The 25,650-nt window shown below is 39.1% G+C and overlaps 1 protein-coding gene across 3 annotated transcripts; it reads left to right on the plus strand.

Annotated features, from left to right (window-relative positions):
• The first annotated feature begins 14 nt into the window (after positions 1-14).
• LOC138958827 (diacylglycerol lipase-beta-like) lies at positions 15-25,574 on the plus strand. 3 transcript variants are annotated; one of them, XM_070330129.1, is made up of 14 exons: positions 15-222; positions 2,050-2,538; positions 2,828-2,918; positions 3,352-3,671; positions 5,769-5,930; positions 7,954-8,083; positions 9,800-9,883; positions 10,316-10,471; positions 13,056-13,186; positions 13,684-13,825; positions 14,305-14,448; positions 15,021-15,044; positions 18,827-18,933; positions 21,415-25,574. In XM_070330129.1, exons 1-14 carry the CDS (start codon positions 128-130, stop codon positions 21,641-21,643), a joined length of 2,304 nt encoding a protein of 767 aa, XP_070186230.1. In that variant the 5' UTR covers positions 15-127; the 3' UTR covers positions 21,644-25,574. The 3 variants fall into 3 exon arrangements, with proteins under 3 accessions (XP_070186230.1, XP_070186231.1, XP_070186232.1); XM_070330130.1 differs by lacking the exon at positions 15,021-15,044; XM_070330131.1 differs by lacking the exon at positions 5,769-5,930.
• The last annotated feature ends 76 nt before the right edge of the window (positions 25,575-25,650 follow it).

Consider the following 25,650-nt stretch of genomic DNA (forward strand, 5'->3'; position numbering starts at 1 on the left):
CAGAATGTCCTATCTTCCGGTGTCATGGCTGCCTACAATTGTTTTGACATCCACGAGACGCAGTAGCTACTCCTATCAACCAGTAAAGTAGACCCGATCCGATTTCCGATGTTCCAATGACCTCAAAATGCCGGGCATACATATGTTAAAGCGTAATTGGGCCATAGGTAGCGACGACTTTGTCTTTCCAAGCCTTGCGGAGTTCTTTTTGCGACTTTCATGGTAAGTTATTTCCTTGTTCTCTTTTTCAGGGGGGACTGTACGTACGTGCTATAGCCTATTTGTCATTGCCACAGCTTATTCCCCCATATAATCTGTCCGGTTGTTGTTGAATTTATACCATGCGTCCCAACAACTGTTGTCACTGGGGCTGGCCCAGGAATTAAAGGGTCAAGAGAACTTTTGAGAGCGGCGATTGCGATTATAGGGGTTACAACTTTCTTCTTCTTCTTCTTCTTCTTCTTCTTCTTCTTTCGCACTGGCTATACGCACTCGGAGTGTAGACATGTGTCAGAATCTTGTATACACTCCGGCGTTAACTTCTGGTCGCGAATTTGCCATTCGACACCACTTTGCGATAGGAACGCTTCACTTTTGATTCATGGTATCAAAGTACGCTGGGAACAAACACAGACAAAAACAAACACACACACGAAACTGATCCTTCACGGCAGTTTATTGTCAGAGTTTGGAACACACTTGGAGTGTGTATCGACTTAGAAACGGTTGTATACTATGTGAATGTACATTATTTGCCAACCCTCGACACCAAAAAAGAGATAGCGGAAGTCCATACGTCAGACTGATTTTTCATTGGCTACTTTTAACGACTTTTTAGGAGGCATTTAATTGGCTACAGATTTGTAACAGAGCTTTTCATTATCGGAGTGTATACAGACTCATTGATCCTGTATACACTCGGAGTGCGTATAGCTTTTGCCTACAACTTTTTGTGCGTTCCAAGAGATTTGGAAGATGTGGATTAGGGCATCGTTTTCAGAATGAGTTTGGCTGAGCCATTTTTATTGCTGATATACTGGTTGGGATCATCTGGGATATTGTCAGTGTATAGCTCTCTGAATTTTTTTCTCAACCAGCTTTCTCATTCAGTCCCTGCCAGTACTACTTTTCTTCGAAAACCTCCGAAAAACCCCGAAAACTTCATTAGAAATTAGACAAATTCATCGTGTTTTATTGACATGTTTGTTTGAAATCATAACTTAAATCTGCAATTTTCACCGTTCATGGCTTTGTTTTTGTGTTTGTATGAGGATTTACGAAGGAGCGGAAGTAATTGAAGAAAGTGAACTCTAACTTCTAAGGCACAAAAACACTGAAAACAGACGATGTGAGCGTCATTGTTGTTTTCAGTTATGATTTGAAAATGGTTTTTGACAGATTTATCACTGATGAAAGTTATCCCTTTTCGTGCGCAATCGTGTATGTATCCATGTGTGTATGACGTCATCAATACTGGTGTGCATTAGGCTAACAAGAGTTACCTCCCTTGCATTGAAATTGTTGCATTGACTTCGTCAAAAATCCGGCTTTAAACACAAAAATAAGGATGCATGTAGCATGAATCAGTCATGACTACTCACAGGCAAGTCCAAAACTTCACTTTGAAGATTAATTTTGTTAGTTTAGATGTAATATGGTTTTCGTTTTTTTTTTGGTTAGAAAATACGTACCTGTCCCTGCGCGTCCACACAATTTTTGCATCATCTGTTTAGTCTCCATAATCTTCATCTCACATCATTCTTTGACATCTCCAGATAAGAGGTAATTTGCTTTTCCCTGCTCACTTACAATCAGACATGTTGCAACGAAGGGCAACCTTTTCCGGCCAGATGGCATGAAAGATGGTTGAGGGAAAAAGACTGGTGCGATTTCTCTTCCATGTTTGCACATGCACATGCAGTGACCGAATGAGAAATTTGGTTGAAGGAGAAACTTCAGATTGCTACACTGGGACATATATGATACTAACATTTTACCTTCTAGGAGATCTCTGGAAATATTTTCTGATGAGCTTTTGTTCTGTTTCAGGCTGCTAGTCATCTCAATACTGCTTGGCATTCACCATGGAAGCTTCACTTGCCCCAATGGCTACCTTCTACGCGACTACTACATCGGCACCATCGTCCTTCTCAGTATAGGCATACTCAACAGCCTGGCAATCATGGTGGTCAGTATGCGTGGCACCATTCGTGACAGTCGGCCACGGCGACATGTCAGCAATCTTCTCTACGCCAAAGCCATCATACTGATTCCAGAGGCAGTGTGGATAATTCTTGCTACTTACTGGGCATTTGGGGTTTCTTTTTCTTGTGACTGGACAGTGGTGTGGGCTGCAAAAGGGGCGGTGATCTGCGCTTGGATTGTGGGGTTCTGGATGTTTGTGGGAATTCTACTGGTGTTTGACCCCCTGGGTTCTGCAGAGCACAGGCTGAATGTCGGAGATACCATGTCCAAGAAAGGCTCTGAATACCTCATACACTCCAGCAAGTCCAAGAACATGCATGTGTGGGAGACAAGGTCAGATGTTTTTGTAACTATTTTGGCAGAAAACCTTGAACATAGTCTGCCCTTCAGTTTAACACTGTATGTTTAGACATTGACAAGATGGAAGAAATGAGGAACCTTGAAAGAAAAAGAAGAACACATTTTATTTGCTTATTTTTGTGTGTGGTGATGAAATGTGTTGACATTTATTACTGATATTCAGACTGGGCTTAAAGGTGTTGGTTTTAAATATAATGTTCCTTTTTTTTTCAATTATTTTTCTGAATCATTTATAAATTCATTTATTGCTGGTTTTTTTCAGATGTCGTTGCCTTTGTTGCTGCATTGCACACAGTCAAGACAACGATACTGCATTTTCAGATGTATCCAAACTTGTCGCTGATTTCTTTAAGGTACGTTGGTTTTATACATGTATACACGCTTTGAATGTAAGTTTAGGTGCAACTTTATTTTTTGTTTTCTTTGTCTCTGTCTGGCTGGCTGCCTCTCACCCTCAATTGCTCTGTCTTCCATCCCTCCCCCCTCCCTTTGAACTCTGAGACTTTCCCTTTCTCTTATAACGTAAGTGGTTCTTTCAAAAAAAAAGAAAACAACAAAAACATAATTCTTTTACTTGATCTGATAAATGTGTTAAAATGCTTTTTTAAAATTTGGTATTGTTTATTTTTTTATTATATATCATAGAGTGTGTGCAAGTTAGCATCCAAAGTGTGTATGCAGTGATAACTTTGCCTATAGTTCAGTACAAATTCAGTACCAGTCACTGAGTAAGTACATGCAGACAATTTATAATCATGCTTGATGGTATTTGTTCTGATTTTCTAGGGTGTAGACCTAGTTCCCACAGACATCGCTGCAGGCTTAATGCTGGTCGCACAACAGCAGGAACACATTGAGGCTGACCTCTCGGCAATCATCATAAACCCCCCTCAAAGCAACCAATCAGGGTCTGCCGCCCTTGCCAATGACAGCAGGGGTGAGGGGTCACGGTCAGTAATGATCAACGGAGGGGTGATGCAGGAAAGCTGGATGACCATTCCCATGATGACCCACTACATGAAGTTCGCCCTCGGCAGTTATGGGTGGCCGTTTTACATGTACTCCAACTTATTCACGGGACTCTGTCGACTCTGTGCATCATGCAGGTAATTATACATTTGTTTAGTGCAAGAGTATTTACAATTTTGTTGAAAAGGAATTGAAAGGAGGGTTGTGCTGGTTGAGAGAGGTAGAGAAAAGTTAGGCTGGAAGTGCATGCTGGTCAAGTTTCCCCCTCTTTTTAAGTCTTCTTCTTCTGCGTTCGTGGGCTGAAACTCCCACGTACACGTGTTTTTTGCACGAGTGGAATTTTACGTGTATGACCGTTTTTTACCTCGCCATTTAGGCAGCCATACGCCGTTTTCGGAGGAAGCATGCTGGGTATTTTCGTGTTTCTATAACCCACCGAACTCTGACATGGATTACAGGATCTTTTTCGTGCGCACTTGGTCTTGTGCTTGCGTGTACACACGGGGGGTGTTCGGACACCGACGAGAGTCTGCACACAAAGTTGACTCTGAGAAATAAATCTCTCGCCGAACGTGGGGACGAACTCACGCTGACAGCGGCCAACTAGATACAAATCCAGCGCGCTACCGACTGAGCTACATCCCCGCCCCTCTTTTTAAGTTATGAAGTACAGTACTGACGAGCAAAACGTTTCTCTGGTTCCCTGTAACCCATTCCTGCATCATCCCTCCTTTACCCTTCAATTCAGTCAACTTCAAAACAGCAGGTGATTGTAGAGTGTGCTTGCATGTTGTATATCTACTGTGCATGCTCATGGCTTGGCAGATCTATTAGGATAATTACTTGTCAAGAAGAATGTAAAAGCTGCTATTGGAGTAACACGCATGTTCTTGTGCTTTTTTGGTAGAATCGATTTCCCTGCTTTGTGCTGCTTTATGAAAAGTATTCCCATGTCACTTTTCAGAATTTCTTCCAGTTCCATGTTCTGTAGGGGACGGAAATAACAAGTCGCGTAAGGCGAAATTACTACATTTAGTGAAGCTGTGGAACTCACAGAATGAAACTGAACGCACTGCATTTTTTCACAATGACCGTAGTCCGCCGCTCGTACAAAAGGCAGTGAAATTGACGAGCCTGTTTAGCGTGGTAGCGGATGCGCTGTGCTGCATAGCACGTTTTTCTGTACCTCTCTTCGCTTTAACTTTCTGAGCGTGTTTTTAATCCAAACATATCATATCTATATGTTTTTGGAATCAGGAACCGACCAGGAATAAGATGAAATTGTTTTTAAATAGATTTCGGAAATTTAATTTTGATCATAATTTTTATACTTTTAATTTTCACAGCTTGTTTTTAATCCAAATATAACATATCTATATGTTTTTGGAATCGGAAGATGAACGTAATTTTGGATAGTTTTATACAAAAATAATTTTAATTACAATTTTCGGATTTTTAATGACCAAAGTCATTAATTAATTTTTAAGCCTCCAAGCTGAAATGCAATACCAAAGTCCGGCCTTCGTCGAAGATTGCTTGGCCAAAATTTCAATCAATTTGATTGAAAAATGAGGGTGTGACAGTGCCGCCTCAACTTTTACAAAAAGCCGGATATGACGTCATCAAAGACATTTATCGAAAAAAAAGAAAAAAACGTCCGGGGATATCATACCCAGGAACTCTCATGTCAAATTTCATAAAGATCGGTCCAGTAGTTTAGTCTGAATCGCTCTACACACACACACGCACAGACAGACACACACACACACACACATACACCACGACCCTTGTCTCGATTCCCCCTCTATGTTAAAACATTCAGTCAAAACTTGACTAAATGTAAAAAGAATCTTATCAATTGTATTATTCTCCATCAGTACTTAATTCATCTTGTCATAAGTTGCTGACGTGTATAAACTGCAATTATTAATAACAAAGAAAGTTGAGCCAACAGTTGTAGCTTTTATTCTTGAAGAAACATTTTGAAATGCAATGAAAGGCAGCATTATGAAATGCTTATTGAAATAAAAAAACCAAGACTTAACGAGGGTAGCCAACCAAGGGGTCGTTTAGCAGGTTTTCCTGTTTGTTTGATTGTCTATCGTTCATTCTGCTTGGGGTTTATTAACACTGTATTTTGTAACCATACATCAGCCTGCTTTTGATGCAGTGCATTCTTCAGCATAACTGCATTGTTGTCTGTGAACGCATGTTTGTATTGTTTCATTCTCCAGCCATTCAACCCACAACCTGGCACCAAGTATTTTGAAACCCTATTTCCGAGGCCTGACAAGACGATTGACTTACATGGGTGGTGGTAGAGGCCTCTTTTATAATAATCCGGGGAAACCAATAGACCCAGATCGTCATGAGTTTGCAAGAAATTATTTTGCATCGTAAGTTTTATTAGAGAATTTGAAACTTTTGAGTGTGTAGTTTGGGTGGTGCTTTGAGCAGTGGATGTACATGTACTGATGTAGTAACCAAAATCATGTTAACTTTGGACACTTTCTTTCTAACTGTGTTCATTATTACACATGATTTTACCCACTCCTGTCATTGTTTTTTGTTCTGCGCCTTTTTCTCTCCATGGTTTAAATCTCTTCAATCATGTAGGAGCACAGTAATTTGCATGATTTAATTTTAGAGAGAATGCATAATCTATCTTTGTTTCTTTTGTTACCTTTTTCCGTCAATTTCTTGTTGCGATTTAAGTGGTCACTGTCCAGCTAAAAAATGTATGTACTTTTTGTGTATTATATTATTATTTATCATAGACTTGTTGTTTTTTCAGAAACGCATTTTGTGCATTTTTGTTAACAAATTCTTGGACAAGTTTGTACAGCATGGTTTTAATGTGTTCATCGGAAATGTTTCACAGTTTGTGTCATTTTCTGTTTATCGGGACATTCTTGTTAACTTTTATTTGACATGAACCCTTGTGACTCAATGAGTGTTCATATTAACATGTAATAATCTTGCATGTTGTGGTCTTTGCTTTGGCAGACTTTTTATACAATAATAATAAAAGTAAAATGCACTCCAGGCTCTAGGAGTTTTTGATATTTTGTTGTTAAAAGTTTTATTTTTTTCTATCATGGATTGACTTTTCCTTTGAGCGTTTGAATGGTTTGGAATTTTTAACAGCAATTATCTTTGATACAATACATGTATATTTTCTGCTTGCATTTATAGCAGTTTAGGCCACACACACAAAAAAAGTCTGTTTACGGTATCCCGACCGACCCTATTTTTTTCGCGCGACCCTGGAAAAAAAAGTTGTTTTTTTTGGGCAAAATAACTTAAAATATGTTTTTTGGGGGGAAAAAAATAAAAAATAAAAATCCCGACCCCTATGTTACCGTAAACAGACTTTTTTTTTTTTTGCCTTGTGGTATGGCTGATACAGACTTTTTCAGTTGTCCACACTTTCTGATTGAAATACCGTGCAATGTGAGGTACATTTATCAATAGATAAAGATGTTGCTAAATTGTATTTATTAATTTTTTTAGATCTATATGTTTAAATGTTGTTTTCATTGATGCATTAAATTCATGAACTCACAAAGTGATATATTTTCTATAGTTTATTTATTTATTTCGTCACGATTATAAATAGCGACTCTCAGTCCACAGTCTTGTTGTTTATGATTTACTTTTTCTGTATAGTGGGGATGGGGGAGTTTTAGAATATGTGCTGTGAAAGATATGTAACGCTTTTTTGTATTACTTCATATGGTATGTTACGGATATAGCACAATTTAGTGTCATTTTTGATGTGCATCGTTGTGCCTTGTTTCTGATTTCATTTTTGGCTCACGTAAGTGTAGCCTATGCGATCGTAACTTTGTCTGTCTGTGTGTGCGTGCGTGTGTATGTCTGTGGTAGAAACTTTAACATTTCGTCATTTGAAGACGTCACATTATGACGTAAGAGGGTTAGACGTCACGCGAAGGAATTACTGAAAGTCTCGGTCATTGTTATTTTGAGCGGGCCGAGACTAGTTGGCAGTCGTGTCCCTGTAAGTAGGCTACATGCAGACAGACAGATCTAGATCTAGTCACTAGTGTCTCGCTTTCTTGCACAGTGTCACCTATGCTTACTGTGTGTGTGTATGTGTGACGGAGTGATTGAGTTTGTGTTACTGTTTGTCGATTTCTTACGTGAGCCTTGAAGGCTTCGCCTCTTGTTTTATGGTAGAATTTTGCTTGTTACATGTACTTTGCTTTTAACCTTATCTAGTTTTGTGACAGAAATGTGTTGGTAATATTTGACTGTGACACCCACTTGAGTTTAATCTCCCAAAAGATTCAGATAATTTTGTATATGCACATTTCTCATTTGGATCAGATAGTACAGTACACAAAATACAGATGCACTTATCTTTAAATTTTATTGTTTACTGTTGTCCTGCAACAGATGCTGTGCGTGTATGCGACCAGGAAACAATGTGCATTCTGACAACATTTGTGAATGCCACACAGCCGCCATCAAACGACTGACCAAAGTCAGAGACCAGGATCTTATCTATGTCAGCTTTCATAACAGGGTATGGTACAAGTAAAGATGCAGGTTTAATTTGTATATAAGCTTAGTTTGTAAATGCTTTTCATCATCTGTTAGAATTTTCTTCTGAATATTCAGAACGAACGTAGGACACTGATTATGTTAAGCAATGATTATTAAAAGTAAGCAATGATTATAAATACTGTGTTATCCCCCGCGGGTTAGGGGGAAGAATTTACCCGATGCTCCCCAGTAAGAGGCGACTAACGGATTCTGTTTCTCCTTTTACCCTTGTCAAGTGTTTCTTGTATAGAATATAGTCAATGTTTGTAAAGATTTTAGTCAAGCAGTATGTAAGAAATGTTAAGTCCTTTGTACTGGAAACTTGCATTCTCCCAGTAAGGTCATATATTGTACTACGTTGCAAGCCCCTGGAGCAAATTTTTGATTAGTGCTTTTGTGAACAAGAAACAACTGACAAGTGGCTCTATCCCATCTCCCCCCTTCCCTCCGTCGCGATATAACCTTGAATGGTTGAAAACGACGTTAAACACCAAATAAAGAAAGAAAGAAATACTGTGTTAATCCCAACATTGGTTTAAAGGCACAGTAAGCCTCCTGTAAACCATCACAGAGCTCCCCGAGCGTCTACATATAGTACAAGCATACTTCCATTTGAATCTTCACCAAACGGGAACATCCTGGCTGCTTTCTGTCGAGCGTGAGAAATGTTCAAAGAATTTATTTTCGTGGACTTGGTCCTCAACAACAATGGCGCCTCGTTTTGGTGCTGGACGGCTGTTATGAATACCGGAATTCACGCCCGGACAGTAAGCCTCCCGTAAACCATCACAGATACTGTCAGGCTTTTACACACAGTACAAACACCCTTCCATTTGAACGCTCACCAAACGGGAACATCCTAGGTGCAATTTTTGAAGAATTAATTTTGCAGATTGTCTCGAACACTTTTTGGACCCATCCTGAACTCAGGTCAAACATGAGTTACTTCCCTTCGGGTCTCATTCTATCGATGTAAACTGGCGATAGCCGTGAATCAATGATTATCAAAATGTTTTTGGACCGTGGTGCGTTTTTGCGCTAGACCTAACTTTTAAAATCTAAATAATAAATTGACAGCTTGTTACACAAACATTCTTTAATCATAAAAGAATTCTTTTTTCATCAAGACAAGATCAGTACAGTTCGAAGTTGTGAAAGTTTGAAAAAAGAAAAGCCCGGAAGCAGGGTCACGCAAGGGTCGTAGCAGACGACGGTTTATCAGTGCATATCGCCGTTCCTCTCAACAGTCAAAAGCCATCGCTAGAATTCTTGTGAACCACAGCCGTTTGTTTCGTGCATAAAAACGTGCTATTGTAAATAAGCTCACATCGAGTCGCATTCAAATAACTAACTGACGACTACATTGTGAAAAAGGGAAACTGGATCACACGGGTTCACGATGGCTCAGGGGTAAGATAAACCACGCAAAAATAAATTCTTTGAAAATTGTTCGCTCTTTACGGAGGGCACCTAGGATGTTCTCAATCGGTGAGTGTTTAAATGAAAGGGTGTTTGTACTGTGTGTAAAAGTCTGACCGTATCTGTGATGGTTTACGGGAGGCTTACTGTGCCTTTAAGCAAGAGAATACCAAAAGGTAGATTACACTGTCAGAAGGCTGTAAATGATGTTAGAATGTATAACTGGTTCATTGTGCAAAGTCGGGTGTGTTTGACTCTAGTTGTGTTATACTTGCAGTATCGTGAAATACCATTTTACGTGGCTGTGGACAGAAAGTACAACAATGTTGTTATCAGCATCCGGGGAACACTATCACTTCAGGTAAACTGCATCATAACTCTCTCTGTTACAGTTAAAGTGGTATACTTGTCATGTGAGGTGTGAGGCCCCTCCCATAAGAGGACACCTCCCAAGAAAGGACACATTCTAATGTCATTTTGTCTATAAACTTGATTAAAATGTACCTGTCATTAAAGGTCACCTGCAATGTACGGACGGTCTTTGGCTGGTCCCAATGGTGACCTTTCATTGCAGCTTCAGGAGTGGGGGGGGGGGGGGGGGGGGGGCAGGGCAAGGGGGTAAGCCATCTGCATTATTGGTACAAAATAAGTTTTTCCGTGTATTCTCGGAGACCAAGTTTCTTTACATAGCAGTAATTACATGTAGTTATCCATTTAAAAAAAACCTTAAAATTCTATTTACCCAATTGTATGTATGTATACATGTATTCCATTTTCTTTTTCTTTTCTCAAGGATGCCTTGACAGACCTGTCAGCTCGTGGGGTGCCATTGTTATTTGAAGGTGTCCCTGACGCGACATGCCATGATGCCATGCTGGACTGTGCCAAGTTTATCAAGTCCACACTTGAATCAAAACACCTCTTGGAGAAAGCTTTCTCTTCATTGCAGGTACATATTGTTTGTTTGTAGGGGGTCTGTTTGCTTGTGCTTATCAGTTGTGTGTTCGGATAAATAACATTACCTTGAAAACAATGATCATAGACTTCATAGGTGTCAACCTATCATTGGTGTTGCCCTTATATGAGGCCTTTCAAAACCTTATTAGACAGCTCAAGACCTTATAAAATTGTACTGTGCCCACGTGTTGAAAAATGGCTCTTCAGGTCGTAAAATCCAGAGGCACGCACTTTCACATGTTTCCTGCATGGGACACAAAACGAGTAGTCTGGGCCTTCTGATGAAGATTTAATCCATCCAGCGTATGCACCGTTGTTAAAAATTGGGCTCTCCCACTCTTTAAGATGTCGTCCGGATCCACTTTGCGATGTAGTTTTCAGCTTTTTAGCTGGAGGATAACTTTGCGATGCCATGCTTGTTGATCGACGCTTGATAGAATGTACCGGAAACCGGAAGTGATTTATAGGAAGTCAAGTGGAAAAAGAGTCTGAGTATGCGCAATGACAACGTTTGAGAGTCGTCTGCATGAAAGCGTCGATCGTTGTCTCTCAATCTCCATTGTTATCATTCATTTTAACTTTGCTGTAATTTTTTCTTTTCGCCGTATATTCTTCTTTTGCCCGTATAGATTTTCCTATACACCGTATTGGGTAAAAAATGCATTTTTCCCGTACAGCAATACGGCCAAACCGTATAGGTTGACACCTATGAGACTTTGAATTAAAGATTTTAGTTTTGTTCCATAATTGTTGATAAAAAACGCTCGCGCTGGACCCGAGTACTCTTCAGACTGGCTCGCTCCCCCAGTATGAAAGTGTTTTGTCTTGTGCACGTGGATTTAAAAAAAAAAAAAAAAATAAAATAAATATATTTATTTATTTTACACAATAAAAAAAATTATTAGAGTAAAATAAAACATTAAAACGTTCATAATAAACAATAGTAAACAAGAATTTAAAAAAAAAAGAAAAAAAAAGACCGCCCATACTGGGAATCGAACCCGGATCACTGGCCATAGGCGGACGTGCCTACCACCAAGCCACCAACTCTGACAATTCTATCAGTGAAATTTAAGGCTATTGAGTGCTGGCAGGCTGTTCTATGAGGCTGGCTGTTGCCGTTTGAATTCGTCCTACGCCAAGTCGTTTTTGTGGTTTATTTCGCATTTAGGTCCCAGGTAACATTATGAAGTTTTAATGCGATCAATCGGACCTATTATCAAGTTAGTGTATCAACTTTTGAACGAACTGCGCCCAGTAGCTTCCCAGCAATAAGCTGTTAAGTGGAGAAAGACACACACACACACACAGACTCACACACACACAGACACACGATTAAAGTCTGCTGAGCCCAAGTACTAGCGTACTCGGGGATAAACAATAGTCAGACCTGTTTACCCTTACGATTTTGGCGTAATTTATTACGATTTTCTGCAAAAAATACGCCATTCCGCTATCCGTGTCAAGACTACGATTTTCATTAAAAAAAAAAAATTTAAAAAAAAATTCTTTTATTTTTTTTTTATTAATTCACATGTTTGGCATTGTTTTTTTCAATGGTAAAATGGGGTGAAAAAGCACAGGACTGACCAGAGATCATGTCTGTCTGATGAGACGCTGGAGAGCCTTATTCTAGTGGTCAGAAGTCTCGCCCTCACTCATTTGGCAAGCGCAAGTACAGTAGAGAAGCGCTTGACACACTGAGAAAGGCCTACTACGAGCAAAAGAAAAAGAATCAGTGATGCATGTGCTTTTGGTGTGATCTTCTTTGAAATTATGATGACTACAAAAACTGACTGATGTGTTTTGTTTGTGAATGGTGGATATATGTGCATGATTGCGTTTCGCAGACACAGTTGTCATGTGCGTTGTAATTGGCGACGAATTTTGGATGATTACTATTTTTGTGCCAGGATTACTATTTTTGGGGCTGAGCATTACTCCAAAACACTTATGGGGGTAAACAGGTCTGAATAGTAAACGAGAATTTAATAAAAAAAAAATATAAAAAAATAGATCACCCATGCCGGGAATCGAACCCGGATCACTTTGGCCATAGGCGGACGTGCTTTCCACCAAGCCACCAACTGGCTGGCTGTTCTATTAGCCGAACAGCAGTTCTATCCCACCGCGAATTGCGCCCACCGCCCAGAGTCGTTTTTGTGGATTATTTCGCATTTAGGTCCCAGGTAACATTATGAAGTTTTAATACGATCAATCGGACCTATTATCAAGTTAGTGTATCAACTTTTGAACGAACTGCGCCCAGTAGTTTCCCAGCAATAAGCTGTTAAGTGGAGAAAGACACGCACACACACACACACACACACACACACACAGGCAGACACACAATTAAAGTCTGCTGAGCCCAAGTACTAGCGTACTCGGGAATAAGATTTCAGTAAGATATAGTAGGCGGTTGTTACGGGCCATGCAGGTGTAGCCTGTGATTTTGTCATTTATTAGTGTTTGAAAAGGACAGATATAAACTTACAACCCCAAATTACTCCTTGCAAACAATGATCATAGACTTTGAAATATTGATGTTAATTTATTTGCTTCACAATTCTTGATAGGAGGAAAGCCGGTTGGTGATAGTAGGCCACAGTTTAGGGGCAGGGGCCGCTGCAATACTCTCCGTTCTCCTCAAACCTCAGTACAACAACCTTGCCTGCTTTGCCTACTCCCCACCTGGAGGACTCATGAGGTACGTCACAACAACAACAATAAGTACAACAGCAATAACTATAACAGTAACATTAAAAACAAGAACAGTCAACAAAAACAAAAATTTGCAAGATATTCGTCATTCGTTTGTTTTGCCAATTTAAGAAGAACAAGAATTGGACTGGCTAGTTTCTAACTTTTACATGAAAAATCATTCATCTCACAGTAAAAGTCTCATTCCAGAAAAAAAACCAGCCTTGCAATAATGTTGGAGGACAGTGATTTTAATACCACACCTGTTGCAAACTCACTTTATTGATTTCTTTATTGATTTCTCTCTCTCTCTTTATCTCTCTCTCTCTCTCTCTCTCTCTCTCTCTCTCTCTCTCTCTCTCTCTCTCTCTCTCTCTCTCTCTCTCTCTCTCTCTCTCTCTCTCTCTCTCTCTCTCTCTCTCTCTCTCTCTCTCTCTCTCTCTCTCTCTCTCTCTCTCTCTCTCTCTCTCTCTCTTCTTGATACATTTGTTGTTGTTGCAACAGTCGCAGTGCCAGTCTACATGTGCGGGACTTTGTGTGTTCGGTGATCGTGGGGGAGGACATTGTGCCACGTCTGGGCATGCCCAGTATGTGTGACCTGAAGGTCAAAGTCCTGAGGGCGCTGTGCGAGTCAAACACGCCAAAAGTGAGCAACCATCATTTGTTTGATTGGTTTTTGTTTGTTTTAGTTTTAATGTTTAAAATTTTTTTGTTTATTCGTGGTTGAGAAATTTCATTGAAAAAGTGGAACATGAGGTAGAGATGGGGTTGACGTACAGTATACTTAGAATAATAAGTGCATGTACTTTATAAGAATATCATTTAAGTTTGGCCCATTGACGTTTGTACGGAATACAGCAAGTTTGTCACTTTTATTTTCAGAATTTTGTCTGGTTATTTAGCTTGGGTATGCTTTTCATTGCTGAAAACTCTGTTTTAGTCTCTGTAAAGTAATTTTATCAAGCAATTAGAGCGCATTTGTGCATCTCTGATTAACTCATCCACTATCCTGTTTGGTTTCATGAAAGTAATTGTATGTAACAAGTAAAGGGCATTGTGCGTATCGGATTAAATGAAACTATTTTTTGCGATTTTAAGATGCAAGCCTTAATCTATGCTCCACAGCACAAAATCCTGGCCACTGGCTGCTTCCGAATGCTGTGTCAATGCGGCCAGTTTTCCGACTCGTCATTGGAAAACACAGGTGAAGTTTCACCGCTCACCGACAGTCGACCAAGACGGTACTCTACTACCACTTCCCCATTGCAAGTAAGGGATAGTAGATTACATTTTTTTCTTGTTCTTTTTAATACAAGAATATATCATTTTAGTACAAAGTCCAGAAAGAAAAAAATCTGCATGAGAAAAAAAAGGCTGCCTGTGCCATGCTACAAATGTCCGTAACTCTTCTTTGACAACAACCTGTTCAGCATTCTTTTTTTCTGGTAAAATAAGCAAGACTCCATTTCTGGCTGACAGTAACTGTACGCTCAACAGGATGTATACTGAAAAATTGTGTTGGAGGTTAATTTTCTCTCTCAATAAAATCCCTCAGACAAATCTGTTTTGGCAAATGTAGAGGGTAACAGTTGCATGAATTGAAGCATAGGATCAGACCATTTTGCACACATTTGAACAGAAGAGCCATTGTACAGATTAAAGACAAAATGTTTGAATTTTGCTGGAGGTCAGATTTATTTGTGCATGCCCCATTTGTGTCAGCTAGGTATGTGTGTTTTAGCAAATGCATACGTGTATGTGTGTGCACCAGTATCGTTGTATGCAAAAATGTGTGCAAGGTAGACACAATAACTATAGCTGTCTATATCTACTTTGTTCAGTCTGAGGAGGAGCTGCTTCTTCAGGTATGGTTTTGATTGAGTAGATGCCTACTACCAAATACTGCATGTTTAGCATCGCCACTGGATGTTTGAATCAGTATGTTAGTGTATATTTTAGGTTCCTCTGTAGCTGGTTTTCCACCATCATTCTATTTGTTTGCTTTTTGCTCTGTTCTGTGCATTTTTATATGTGTAGAATACCTAAAGGGTTGAAAGCAGACGGTGAGAAGCATGAGACTGTTATGTTTTAGATCTGCAATTTTGCATTTCATTTGATTTTGTTGAAATTGCAGTAAACTTACCTTTTTTATTCAAAGTAATTAATGTTTTTTTTTCATTTGTGTAGCTTAATTTTGTACACACAAAAAGATAAGACACGCACTGCTCTGAAAAGCAACTTTTTTGTTTGTTTCATTGTTAAACCTTTTGACATTCTGAGTATTACTACGTAACCTTATTTTCTTTCATTGTCTAGTATTTTTAAAAGTTCTGGTTGGAAATTTTATCACACTGACCGAATTCCTCATCATTTGAACAAGTAGTAATTATTATGCCTGCTGAAGGTTTTCCAAAGGGGGTTCCACTATGAGATGTTGGTCACTGGGTCTTAAGCATGCTTTTACCACTACCGTCAGTCACCCACCCACCCACCCTTCACAAAATGGGGAAACCCAGCTGGGGCATAAATGCAAAGGAAAACATAGATGGAGATGTTCATTGTGCTTTTGTAAATGCTGAATTGTGCTAAAAACAACAGGAATATAGTACAGTAATGCTTCCTAAGGAAAATTGCTTCGTGTAGACTTGTACATAGATTCCGCTTCATAACAATTGTAATTGACGAGTTCCGGAAATAGCTCTGTCTGGTTTGTATGTTTTGTGAAAGAGTGAATACCCTTGCTTTTCGTGGGACAAACAATCCACAGGCCAGTCACTAGTGAGGCTGACGGGGTCTATGTCGACCAAAAGAGCGGGATTCCCTGTAGGTGGACAGTATTGGCGTTAACCGGTAATTACCGGTTGAAATGAGAAAATACCGGAAACAAAATTGGCGGCCGGTATGACCTACCTGTTGATTTTTAGAACTACCGGGTTTTTTCGCTGGTAAATCAACAAAACTAGTACTCTGAGTTGGACTCTTACTGGTTCCAATGACCAGCCTACCGTTTTTTTCTGGACAGTTTGCATTATAAACGTTTGTGTACCGGTTTGAACAAATACTAGCGCCATCACTGGTGGAGTTCCTGTAGGTGGATTCCCTGTATACAGGGAATACCACAGGGTGTAGTTCCTGTAGCGTTTCGCTGATATCGCTTAAAGTCACCTGATGCTTAGCGACATCGGTAGAATTTGATGTTTTTCGATCTTTTTTGATATTTCTTAGAAATTTGAGTATGGTTTGCAAGTTTTATTGAAAAACTCTAACCTGTGGGATTCCCTGTATATAGGGAATCCCCCTACAGGAACTCCACCTACAGGAAATCCCACTCTTTTGGTCGACATAGACCCCATCAGCACTAGTGAGGGATATGTCTGAAACATGTGGACAAGGAGCACGTGTGGTTTGTTTGTTGTCACACTAAAAGCAAGGGCATTCACTCTTATACAACCCATACAAAGACAGAGTTATTTTCGAACATTGTCTTTTTCTTCTTCTTCTTCTGCGTTCGTGGGCTGAAACTCCCACATACACTCGTGTTTTTTGCACGAGTGGAATTTTACGTGTATGACCGTTTTTTACCCCGCCATTCAGGCAGCCATACGCCGTTTTCGGAGGAAGCATGCTGGGTATTTTCGTGTTTCTCTAACCCACCGAACTCTGACATGGATTACAGGATCTTTTTCGTGCGCACTTGGTCTTGTGCTTGCGTGTACACATGGGGGTGTTCGGACACCGAGGAGAATCTGCACACAAAGTTGACTCTGAGAAATAAATCTCTCGCCGAACGTGAGGACGAACACACGCTGACAGCGGCCAACTGGATACAAATCCAGCGCGCTACCGACTGAGCTACATCCCCGCCACATCTTTTTCTTCAAAATGCCTATTTTGTTTAACTCATTGTCTCCCAGGTAGGGATATATCCGTACCCACTCATATGGCTCTATCTGACCGGGTGCGGATATATCCGTACACACAGTCACTTGAGTCGCTTTCTGTAAAGTCGATCTAACGCCTGCATTCCAGCGTGTTGCAACACAGTTCCTACACAGTTACTACAATTCTGAATGACCTGCTGCAGCACAGCTGGTCTCGGCTAAAAAAAAAAAGGGTCAACATAGGTGGTGTAGAAAGTGTTAACCATTGTAGTTCTCATGTGTCTCGGTCTGTTCTAAAGAGGCAGGTGAACATATAGCACTGCTCTACCCAATCCTTCCAAACTTTTATTACAGACATGGACAATTGGCTTTTCACGCCCACTTTGTTGTTGTTGGTGTTGGTGTTGGTGTTGGTGTGGGTGTTGTTGGTGTTGTTGGTGTTTTTAGACATTTCTAATTTTGTTCATGTTGTGTACATGTACTTGTTCTGATTAAAAAAAAAAAAAGTACAGTATTATATCCGAAAGCATGTTTTTGTCCTTTCTTTCTTTCATTCATATAATGGCATGTTTGTACAGTTTCGACATTTGATTGAATACCGTTGGTAGGCATAACAAAAGGTGTTTGTTTGATGATTAATTTGGTTTTTGTTTTGTTTTGTGTTGTATAAAGACCACTTATATTTCAGGATAAACACAGTTGCTTTGCAGATGTGTTCCTTCATTGTGTTGGAATGATTGTCTCAATACTGTTACTACCCCCCGCGGGTTAGGGGGAAGAATTTACCCGATGCTCCCCAGCATGTCGTAAGAGGCGACTAACGGATTCTGTTTCTCCTTTTACCCTTGATAAGTGTTTCTTGTATGGAATATAGTCAATGTTTGTAAAGATTTTAGTCAAGCAGTATGTAAGAAATGTTAAGTCCTTTGTACTCGAAACTTGCATTCTCCCAGTAAGGTTATATATTGTACTACGTTGCAAGCCCCTGAAGCAATTTTTTGATTAGTGCTTTTGTGAACAAGAAACAATTAACAAGTGGCTCTATCCCATCTCCCCCCTCCTTTCCCCATCGCGATATAACCTTCGTGGTTGAAAACGACGTTAAACACCAAATAAAGAAAGAATACTGTCACTATTATACCTTTATCATTTTATTCATATTTTGTTTTCATGTTTTACTTGTAACATATTCTGTTTGATTGCATTAGGTTAAGATAACACTTTCTGGCTACTTAGTACATCATAATATTAACACATGCTTTCTATTTCACATTGCATTTGTATGTTACATTGCTGCATACATCTGTGGATGCCAGATCAAGTCTGTCTGTTCTCTACTTCTGATAAAAGTGTTCAGTTAAAAATGTGCAGCTTCTTTTTCGTTTTCTTGGCAGCTGTTCTGGAACTACATTACTTCCATTTTCAAAATGGTAGTAATGTATGGTGCTGCTCCTAACAAGTAAATTAAGGCAATGAATTAGTACTTTGCTGTAGATATACTCACTTTTGATGTCATGTGACTGTCTAATTCCTTTTTTCCTTGATTCTTGCCATCTTGAGATCAGAGAGACAACTGTGGAGCTCTTTATCTGTTGATTGTTGCATATTTCCTTTTTTGTCTATTCACTTCAGAGACTGCATTGTCGACATTGAAGTGAATGTTTTGTTTTGTCTTTTGACTAAAGGTTCCAGTACGGACCCTTTCTTGTTTTTTGTTTCTTGCCTTATTGTACACACACATAAACTCCAGACTGTATCTGTTCTAGGATGCCCTGAGAGCTGCAGAGGAGTACGCCAATGAAATGCAACATATGGAGTGGCCCATGCACCCCCCTGGCCAGATCCTGCACATTGTGGAACTGGAAGAGAACAAGTTAGGAGCTAAGCTGTTGCTACAATAGACGAATTCCAATTTTTTTTCTTGCAAAACCTTGTTCAAACATTGGAGTCACATTGGAGTCGGAAACATGTAGAAACACGCACATGTTTCCAACACACCCCTTGCTAGTGATATGGCCCCTCCAATGTTTGTACGAGGTTTTGCAAGAAAAAGTCAATATTGCTATTTCATATGTTACATGGATTTCCATTGGTCAATTGGGCAAAACTGAGCTCAGTGCAAAAGTGATATCGACGACATTTCCGTCGATATCAGTTTTGATATCGACGACCTCTTTATTGCTTCCCCACTTCAAAAACAAAAACACCTAAATTTAAAAACAAACAAATATATATGAAAATGTAATTATCCCAGAATTTAGTTGAGCAAGTGACTAAAGACTTTTTGAAAGGAAAGACATTTTAAAATACTGAAAAGTACAAGAAAAGAGTGAACAAAAAGAAATAATAATCAGAGGGAGGAATATGGAACAGCCAAAACTGAGACAAATACTTTTGTAATTTCTTTACAGAAAATACAAAATGTCCAGAGAATTAGCAATATATCTAACATTGACTGACTGTGGGATGATATCTTCTGCCATTGGTCTGTTTCGACAGTATAGCAGAAGATATCATCACACAGTCCGTCAATATTGGGTACTCTTGCACAAGCCATAGAAAGCCGACAAATCATCTATTGGAACCTCTCTTTGGAGACGCCCGATGACCTCCCCCTTTTTACATTTAGTCAAGTTATGACTAAATGTTTTAACATAGAGGGGGGAATCGAGACGAGGGTCGTGGTGTATGTGTGTGTGTGTGTGTGTGTGTGTGTGTGTGTGTGCGTGCGTGCGTGTAGAGCGATTCAGACCAAACTACTGGACCGATCTTTATGAAATTTGACATGAGAGTTCCTGGGTATGATATCCCCATACGTTTTTTTCATTTTTTTGATAAATGTCTTTGATGACGTCATATCCGGCTTTTTGTGAAAGTTGAGGCGGCACTGTCACGCCCTCATTTTTTAACCAAATTGGTTGAAATTTTGGTCAAGTAATGTTCGACGAAGCCCGGACTTCGGTATTGCATTTCAGCTTGGTGGCTTAAAATTTAATTAATGACTTTGGTCATTAAAAATCTGAAAATTGTAAAAAAAAAATTTTTTTTATAAAACTATCCAAATTTACGTTTATCTTATTCTCCATCATTTGCTGATTCCAAAAACATATAAATATGTTATATTTGGATTAAAAACAAGCTCTGAAAATTAAATATATAAAAATTATTATCAAAATTAAATTTTCGAAATCAATTTAAAAACACTTTTATCTTATTCCTTGTCGGTTCCTGATTCCAAAAACATATAGATATGATATGTTTGGATTAAAAACACGCTCAGAAAGTTAAAACGAAGAGAGGTACAGTAAAGCGTGCTATGAAGCACAGCGCAACCGCTACCGCGCCAAACAGGCTCGTCTCTTTCACTGCCTTTTGCACTAGCGGCGGACTACGTTCAGTTTCATTCTGTGAGTTCCACAGCTTGACTAAATGTAGTAATTTCGCCTTACGCGACTTGTTTAAAACCTCGCATTATCACATTTTTCGTTTTTAACCTCTGTTAATTTACCTCCATTTTAAGATTCCCTCCTTTTTCAGATCTGATTTATTCTCTGCTTGTTTGGAGGTCTCAAAGGGGGGATTCATTGTGCGGTAGTTCTTGAGTACTTTCCAGGTTACAGTTATCTCCCTTGTGGTTTGGGCATCACACAGATGTGCATTTGATTCTTGTATTAAGTTCCTAGTTTTAGTTAAACATGTATTAGGGAAAAAAAATCCACTTTCTCCTGTCTCCTGTAACTGTAGAATTTCAAAGTGCATTTTGAAAACGTAAGAAATGTTGCTGTTTATAGATACAAGCACTTGACTCTTCTTCGCGCAGTGAGAACAGCCATGGGAAGGCTAACCCCCCGCGGGTTAGGGGGAAGAATTTACCCGATGCTCCCCAGCATGTCGTAAGAGGCGACTAACGGATTCTGTTTCTCCTTTTACCCTTGTTAAGTGTTTCTTGTATAGAATATAGTCAATGTTTGTAAAGATTTTAGTCAAGCAGTATGTAAGAAATGTTAAGTCCTTTGTACTGGAAACTTGCATTTTCCCAGTAAGGTCATATATTGTACTACGTTGCAAGCCCCTGGAGCAATTTTTTGATTAGTGCTTTTGTGAACAAGAAACAATTAACAAGTGGCTCTATCCCACCTCCCCCCTTCCCCCGTCGCGATATAACCTTGAACGGTTGAAAACGACGTTAAACATCAAATAAAGAAAGATGGGAAGGCTAACAACTGACATGTCTCTTCGCAGAACATGTGGAGAACAAAATGTTACTGTCTATAGGTATTTGAAATTGACTCCTGTTTAATTATGCTGGAGGTTCCACAATGAAACTGCTAACAACTGACGTGTCTCTTTGCAGAACGTGTGGAAAAGACCCCCAGTACACAGCAGTTTGGGCCCAGCCTGAAGACTTCAGCACCATCCTCATCAGCTCCAAGATGATCATGGACCATTTCCCGGATGTCGTGATGCGAGCGCTGTGTCAGCTTGAAGACAAAAACTTTGTTCCCAGCGCCCACCGGGTGTCTGCAGAATCTGGCGGAAAGAAATGTTGTTACGTAGTGCCACAAAACCCGGGTGAATGTTGAAAGTGGCCAAATTTGGATGATTGCTCGAAGTGGTAGGATTAACGGCATTGAAAGTCTTTGATGAGAGTTATGACAGTACCTACGAGCTCTTGCTTTGGATGTGTTTGCTCAATTTATTTTGTACAACTTGTGTGAATGAAAGTTTATGATCAGGGTACCTTCTTCTGAAGTAGTCATCCACACCAATGAAGAATTCTGTGTCATGTGTGGGGGTTAGTAGGGAGGGTGTGGAAGCTTTGAAATGGAGTCATGTTCCTGTGGAGAGTTTGATTAAGGTGCTTTGTTGTTCTGAGACTAAGAGGATAATCGGTCAGTTGGACCTAGACTGACAATATGTATAGGTCCAGGGGTCAGAACATTATGTGTCAGATCGAAAGACTTGTGTCAGTGAAGGAAGACTGAGGCCTGAAAACAACACTGAAGGTGCCATTATTTTTTTAACTGTGAAGCCTTGTACTGTAGTTTTATAGCCCACGTGCCATCGAAGCAGCTCTGTAATTGTTGCATTCAGAACTATATGTTTTCTCAGTTTTCAGTCAATACAAAGCAAGGCAGAATACAACCAATGACACACTTATCTTAATGTCTGTTTAATGTTAAACGTGAACATTGATTGCTTAGTCGTACATTTTTTTTTATGGATACTACACAACCCCTAACACACAGATTGCGTGGCCTGGCAATAGCATGATCTGGTGAGGGTCATCTTACAAGTATTGCAGTGACTACTCGCTACACATTTCTCAGTCTTACACATCACTCAGGCACTAAGTGTCACATATGTAAAATCTTATGTTTTACAGTAATAAAACATCACTCCTATTTGCCGCCAAAATGTGGTATGTGTTTTGGACATTAAGATGACTTTGTCCTCCCTTTCTTATTTTAATTTTATTCAAAGTTGTTGCTGACTTCTAGAGATGGGTGTTGGTAAGATATGGATAAAGAAAGAGGAAAGGATGCCTGCAGATGGATACCATTAGCATTGTATTTGGTGCGTCTTCACTATTTCTTTAAACAAAATTTGACAATCCTGATTAACACTGAATGGAAACTAAGAGTGCAATGGAACATTAAATCAAACTTCACTGTTACTGATAGTCAACATGAATGATTTGTAATTATTATTGCTTCCAACTGATCACAAAACAGGGATGAAAGTGTGTATGTGTGTGCTTGCATGCATACATGTGTGTGCGTGGGTGTGTGTGTTTGTGTGTGTTGTAAGCTAACTAATGGCATCTCTGTGTCAATCACAAATATTTGTTTGCAATAAGTTCACAAAGCCATATTTGCCTATACATGTATTTCTGTGATATATTTAGAGGATAGCAGGTGTCTATCATTCTTCTTTCATCGTTACTGGCTATGCACTCAAGAGCTGTGGAAACAGGTACAAGTGCTTGTTGATTTTTTTTTCTTCTGTGAAATTTAGATTAGAAATGTTTTTTTGTTTCTTCATTGGTGTACAAATCTTATTAGTATAGTCTGCAAAAAAGATTGTATGCACCAAGGAGAGAGAAAAAAATGTGTGTTTTTATGTGCATAATTTCATTTACTTTGGAGAACTATGTGTTGACAGTTCAAATGTTGTTGTATTATAGAGGCTGTCGCCACGCATAGGGAACATGATTATTTAGGTCAGCTCAGTAATGGTACACTTTAACAGAAACAGAATGTGAAGATCAACCAAAATCTTTTTCCAACAAAAATCTTTTTGTTCACCGTACCTGATATTTAATGTAAACTTATTGATAAAGGTATCTCTGTGATCACTCCGAATCTTTTTCCAACAAAAATCTTTTTGTTTACCTGATATTTAATGTAAACTTATTGATAAAGGTATCTCTGTGATCACTCCGACATAAAGCTTAAACATTTCGCTTAATTTTTTTTTTCATTCTTCTTCGTTCATGGTCTGAAACTCCCACGTACACTCGTGTTTTTGCACGAGTGGATTTTTACGTGTATGACCGTTTTGACCCCGCCATTTAGGCAGCCACACGCCGATTTCGAGAGCTTTAACCTATATGCTGCAATTGTTGCTTGCCATTTTTATTGCAGCAAGTATCAACTGTGTGTGAACATCTACTTACTGCAAGTCTAGCACTTGCTGATATACATTGTTGCCAAACTATGCGTTCCAAAAAGTCATAACAAAAATTGTCACAAAAATTCGTTGAATGAAAATATATCGTGCTACTTTTTTTTATGTATGAATAACACTGTTTATCCTACTTGCGTGAGTGAGACCACCCATGAGATAACAATATCGTTCACTTCACTAGTGGGTATATCATGTAAATGAGGTCGTGTCAAACTAGTCTGGCAGGGACCTTATTTTCCACTGCTCATGATGAAAAAGTCACCAAGACATTAACGTCATTCTAGGAACATGAAGACTACTTTTACGCTTGCTGTCTGTTTGTTTGTGCCTGTGTTTGTATGCGTGCATACCATATTTTTAAACTTACCTCTGAGGCAGCATCTGGCTTGATTGTGGGGCTTGTTCTGTTTTTATGTCTTAAAACTCACGCTCGTTCTGCACTCATTAGAAGAAAGACAAGGTGCTGAGTTGCATTCCCTGTGAAGAGGCAAGTTTCTTGAGTGTGAACAAAAAAAGCTTCAGACAGGCTCATGCATAGTCAAAATATGTTTTGTTTGTTTTACTGCTTAATTATATTTTTGATTAATGCTGGCAGTATTTTTGTCGAAGAAAGCCATATTGATAATACTGTATTGACGTAACTGAATAATTGAATGCATGCATTTGCAGACAGCAGCATTGTGTCTTGTCAGAGTGAGTCTGATTTGTGTGAACTGTAATGGAGTCAAATTATATTAAATTATTAATTTATATTAATTTCTTTGATTCATGTTCAAATTGGTTTGTTTCATGGGTCTGATTTTAAACATGCGTACATAACTCCAACTGAAGAGATGTGTGTGTGTGTTTTGATGTTATCTTTTTCAGCGTCTTTTCCTTTTTACATTTAGTCAAGTTTAGACTAAATGTTTTAACATAAGAGGGGGAATCGAGACGAGGGTCGTGGTGTATGTGTACGTGTGTATGTGTGTGTGTGTGTGTGTGTGTGTGTAGAGCGATTCAGAGTAAAGTACTGGACCGATCTTTATGACATTTCTCATGAGAGTTCCTGGGTATGATATCCCCAGACGTTTTTTTCAGTTTTTTGATAAATGTCTTTGATGACGTCATATCCGGCATTTTGTAAAAGTTGAGGCGGCACTGTCACACTCATTTATCAATAACATTGATTGAAATTTTGGCCAAGCAAGCTTTGACTAAGGCCGGACTTTGGGATTGCATTTCAGCTTGGAGGCTTAAAATTTAATTAATGACTTTGGTCGTTAAAAATCTGAAAATTGTAATTAAAATTATTTTTGTATAAAACTATCCAACATTACTTTTTTCTTATTCTTCATCATTTTCTGATTCCCAAAACATATAAATATGTTATATTCGGATTAAAAACAAGCTCTGAAAATTAAAAATATAAAAATTATGATTAAAATTAAATTTCCGAAATCGATTTAAAAACAATTTCATCTTATTCCTTGTCCGTTCCTGATTCCAAAAACATATAGATATGATATGTTTGGATTAAAGACACGTTCAGAAAGTTAAAAAGAATAGAGATATAGAAAAGCGTGCTATCCTTCTCAGCGTAACCACTACCGCGCTTTTCTGGATTGTTAATTTCACTGCCTTTGCCACGAGCGGTGGACAGACGATGCTACGAGTGTATGGTCTTGCGGAAAAAAATGCGATGCGTTCAGTTGCATTCTGTGAGTTCGACTGAGCTTGACTTAATGTTATTTCTCCTTACGCGACTTGTTTTCTCATTTGCTTTGTATGTGGCTCAGGCTCCAAGATTTTTGATCACAAGAGAATAAAGATGCATTTTTTCAATGTGTGTGTGTGTGTATGAGCATGATCCTGATGTCGTGTGCATGTCACGATCCATCCCTCTCTCTTTCTCTCCCTT

Source organism: Littorina saxatilis, linkage group LG2, assembly GCF_037325665.1.
Source record: "Littorina saxatilis isolate snail1 linkage group LG2, US_GU_Lsax_2.0, whole genome shotgun sequence".
Taxonomy (NCBI): domain Eukaryota; kingdom Metazoa; phylum Mollusca; class Gastropoda; order Littorinimorpha; family Littorinidae; genus Littorina; species Littorina saxatilis.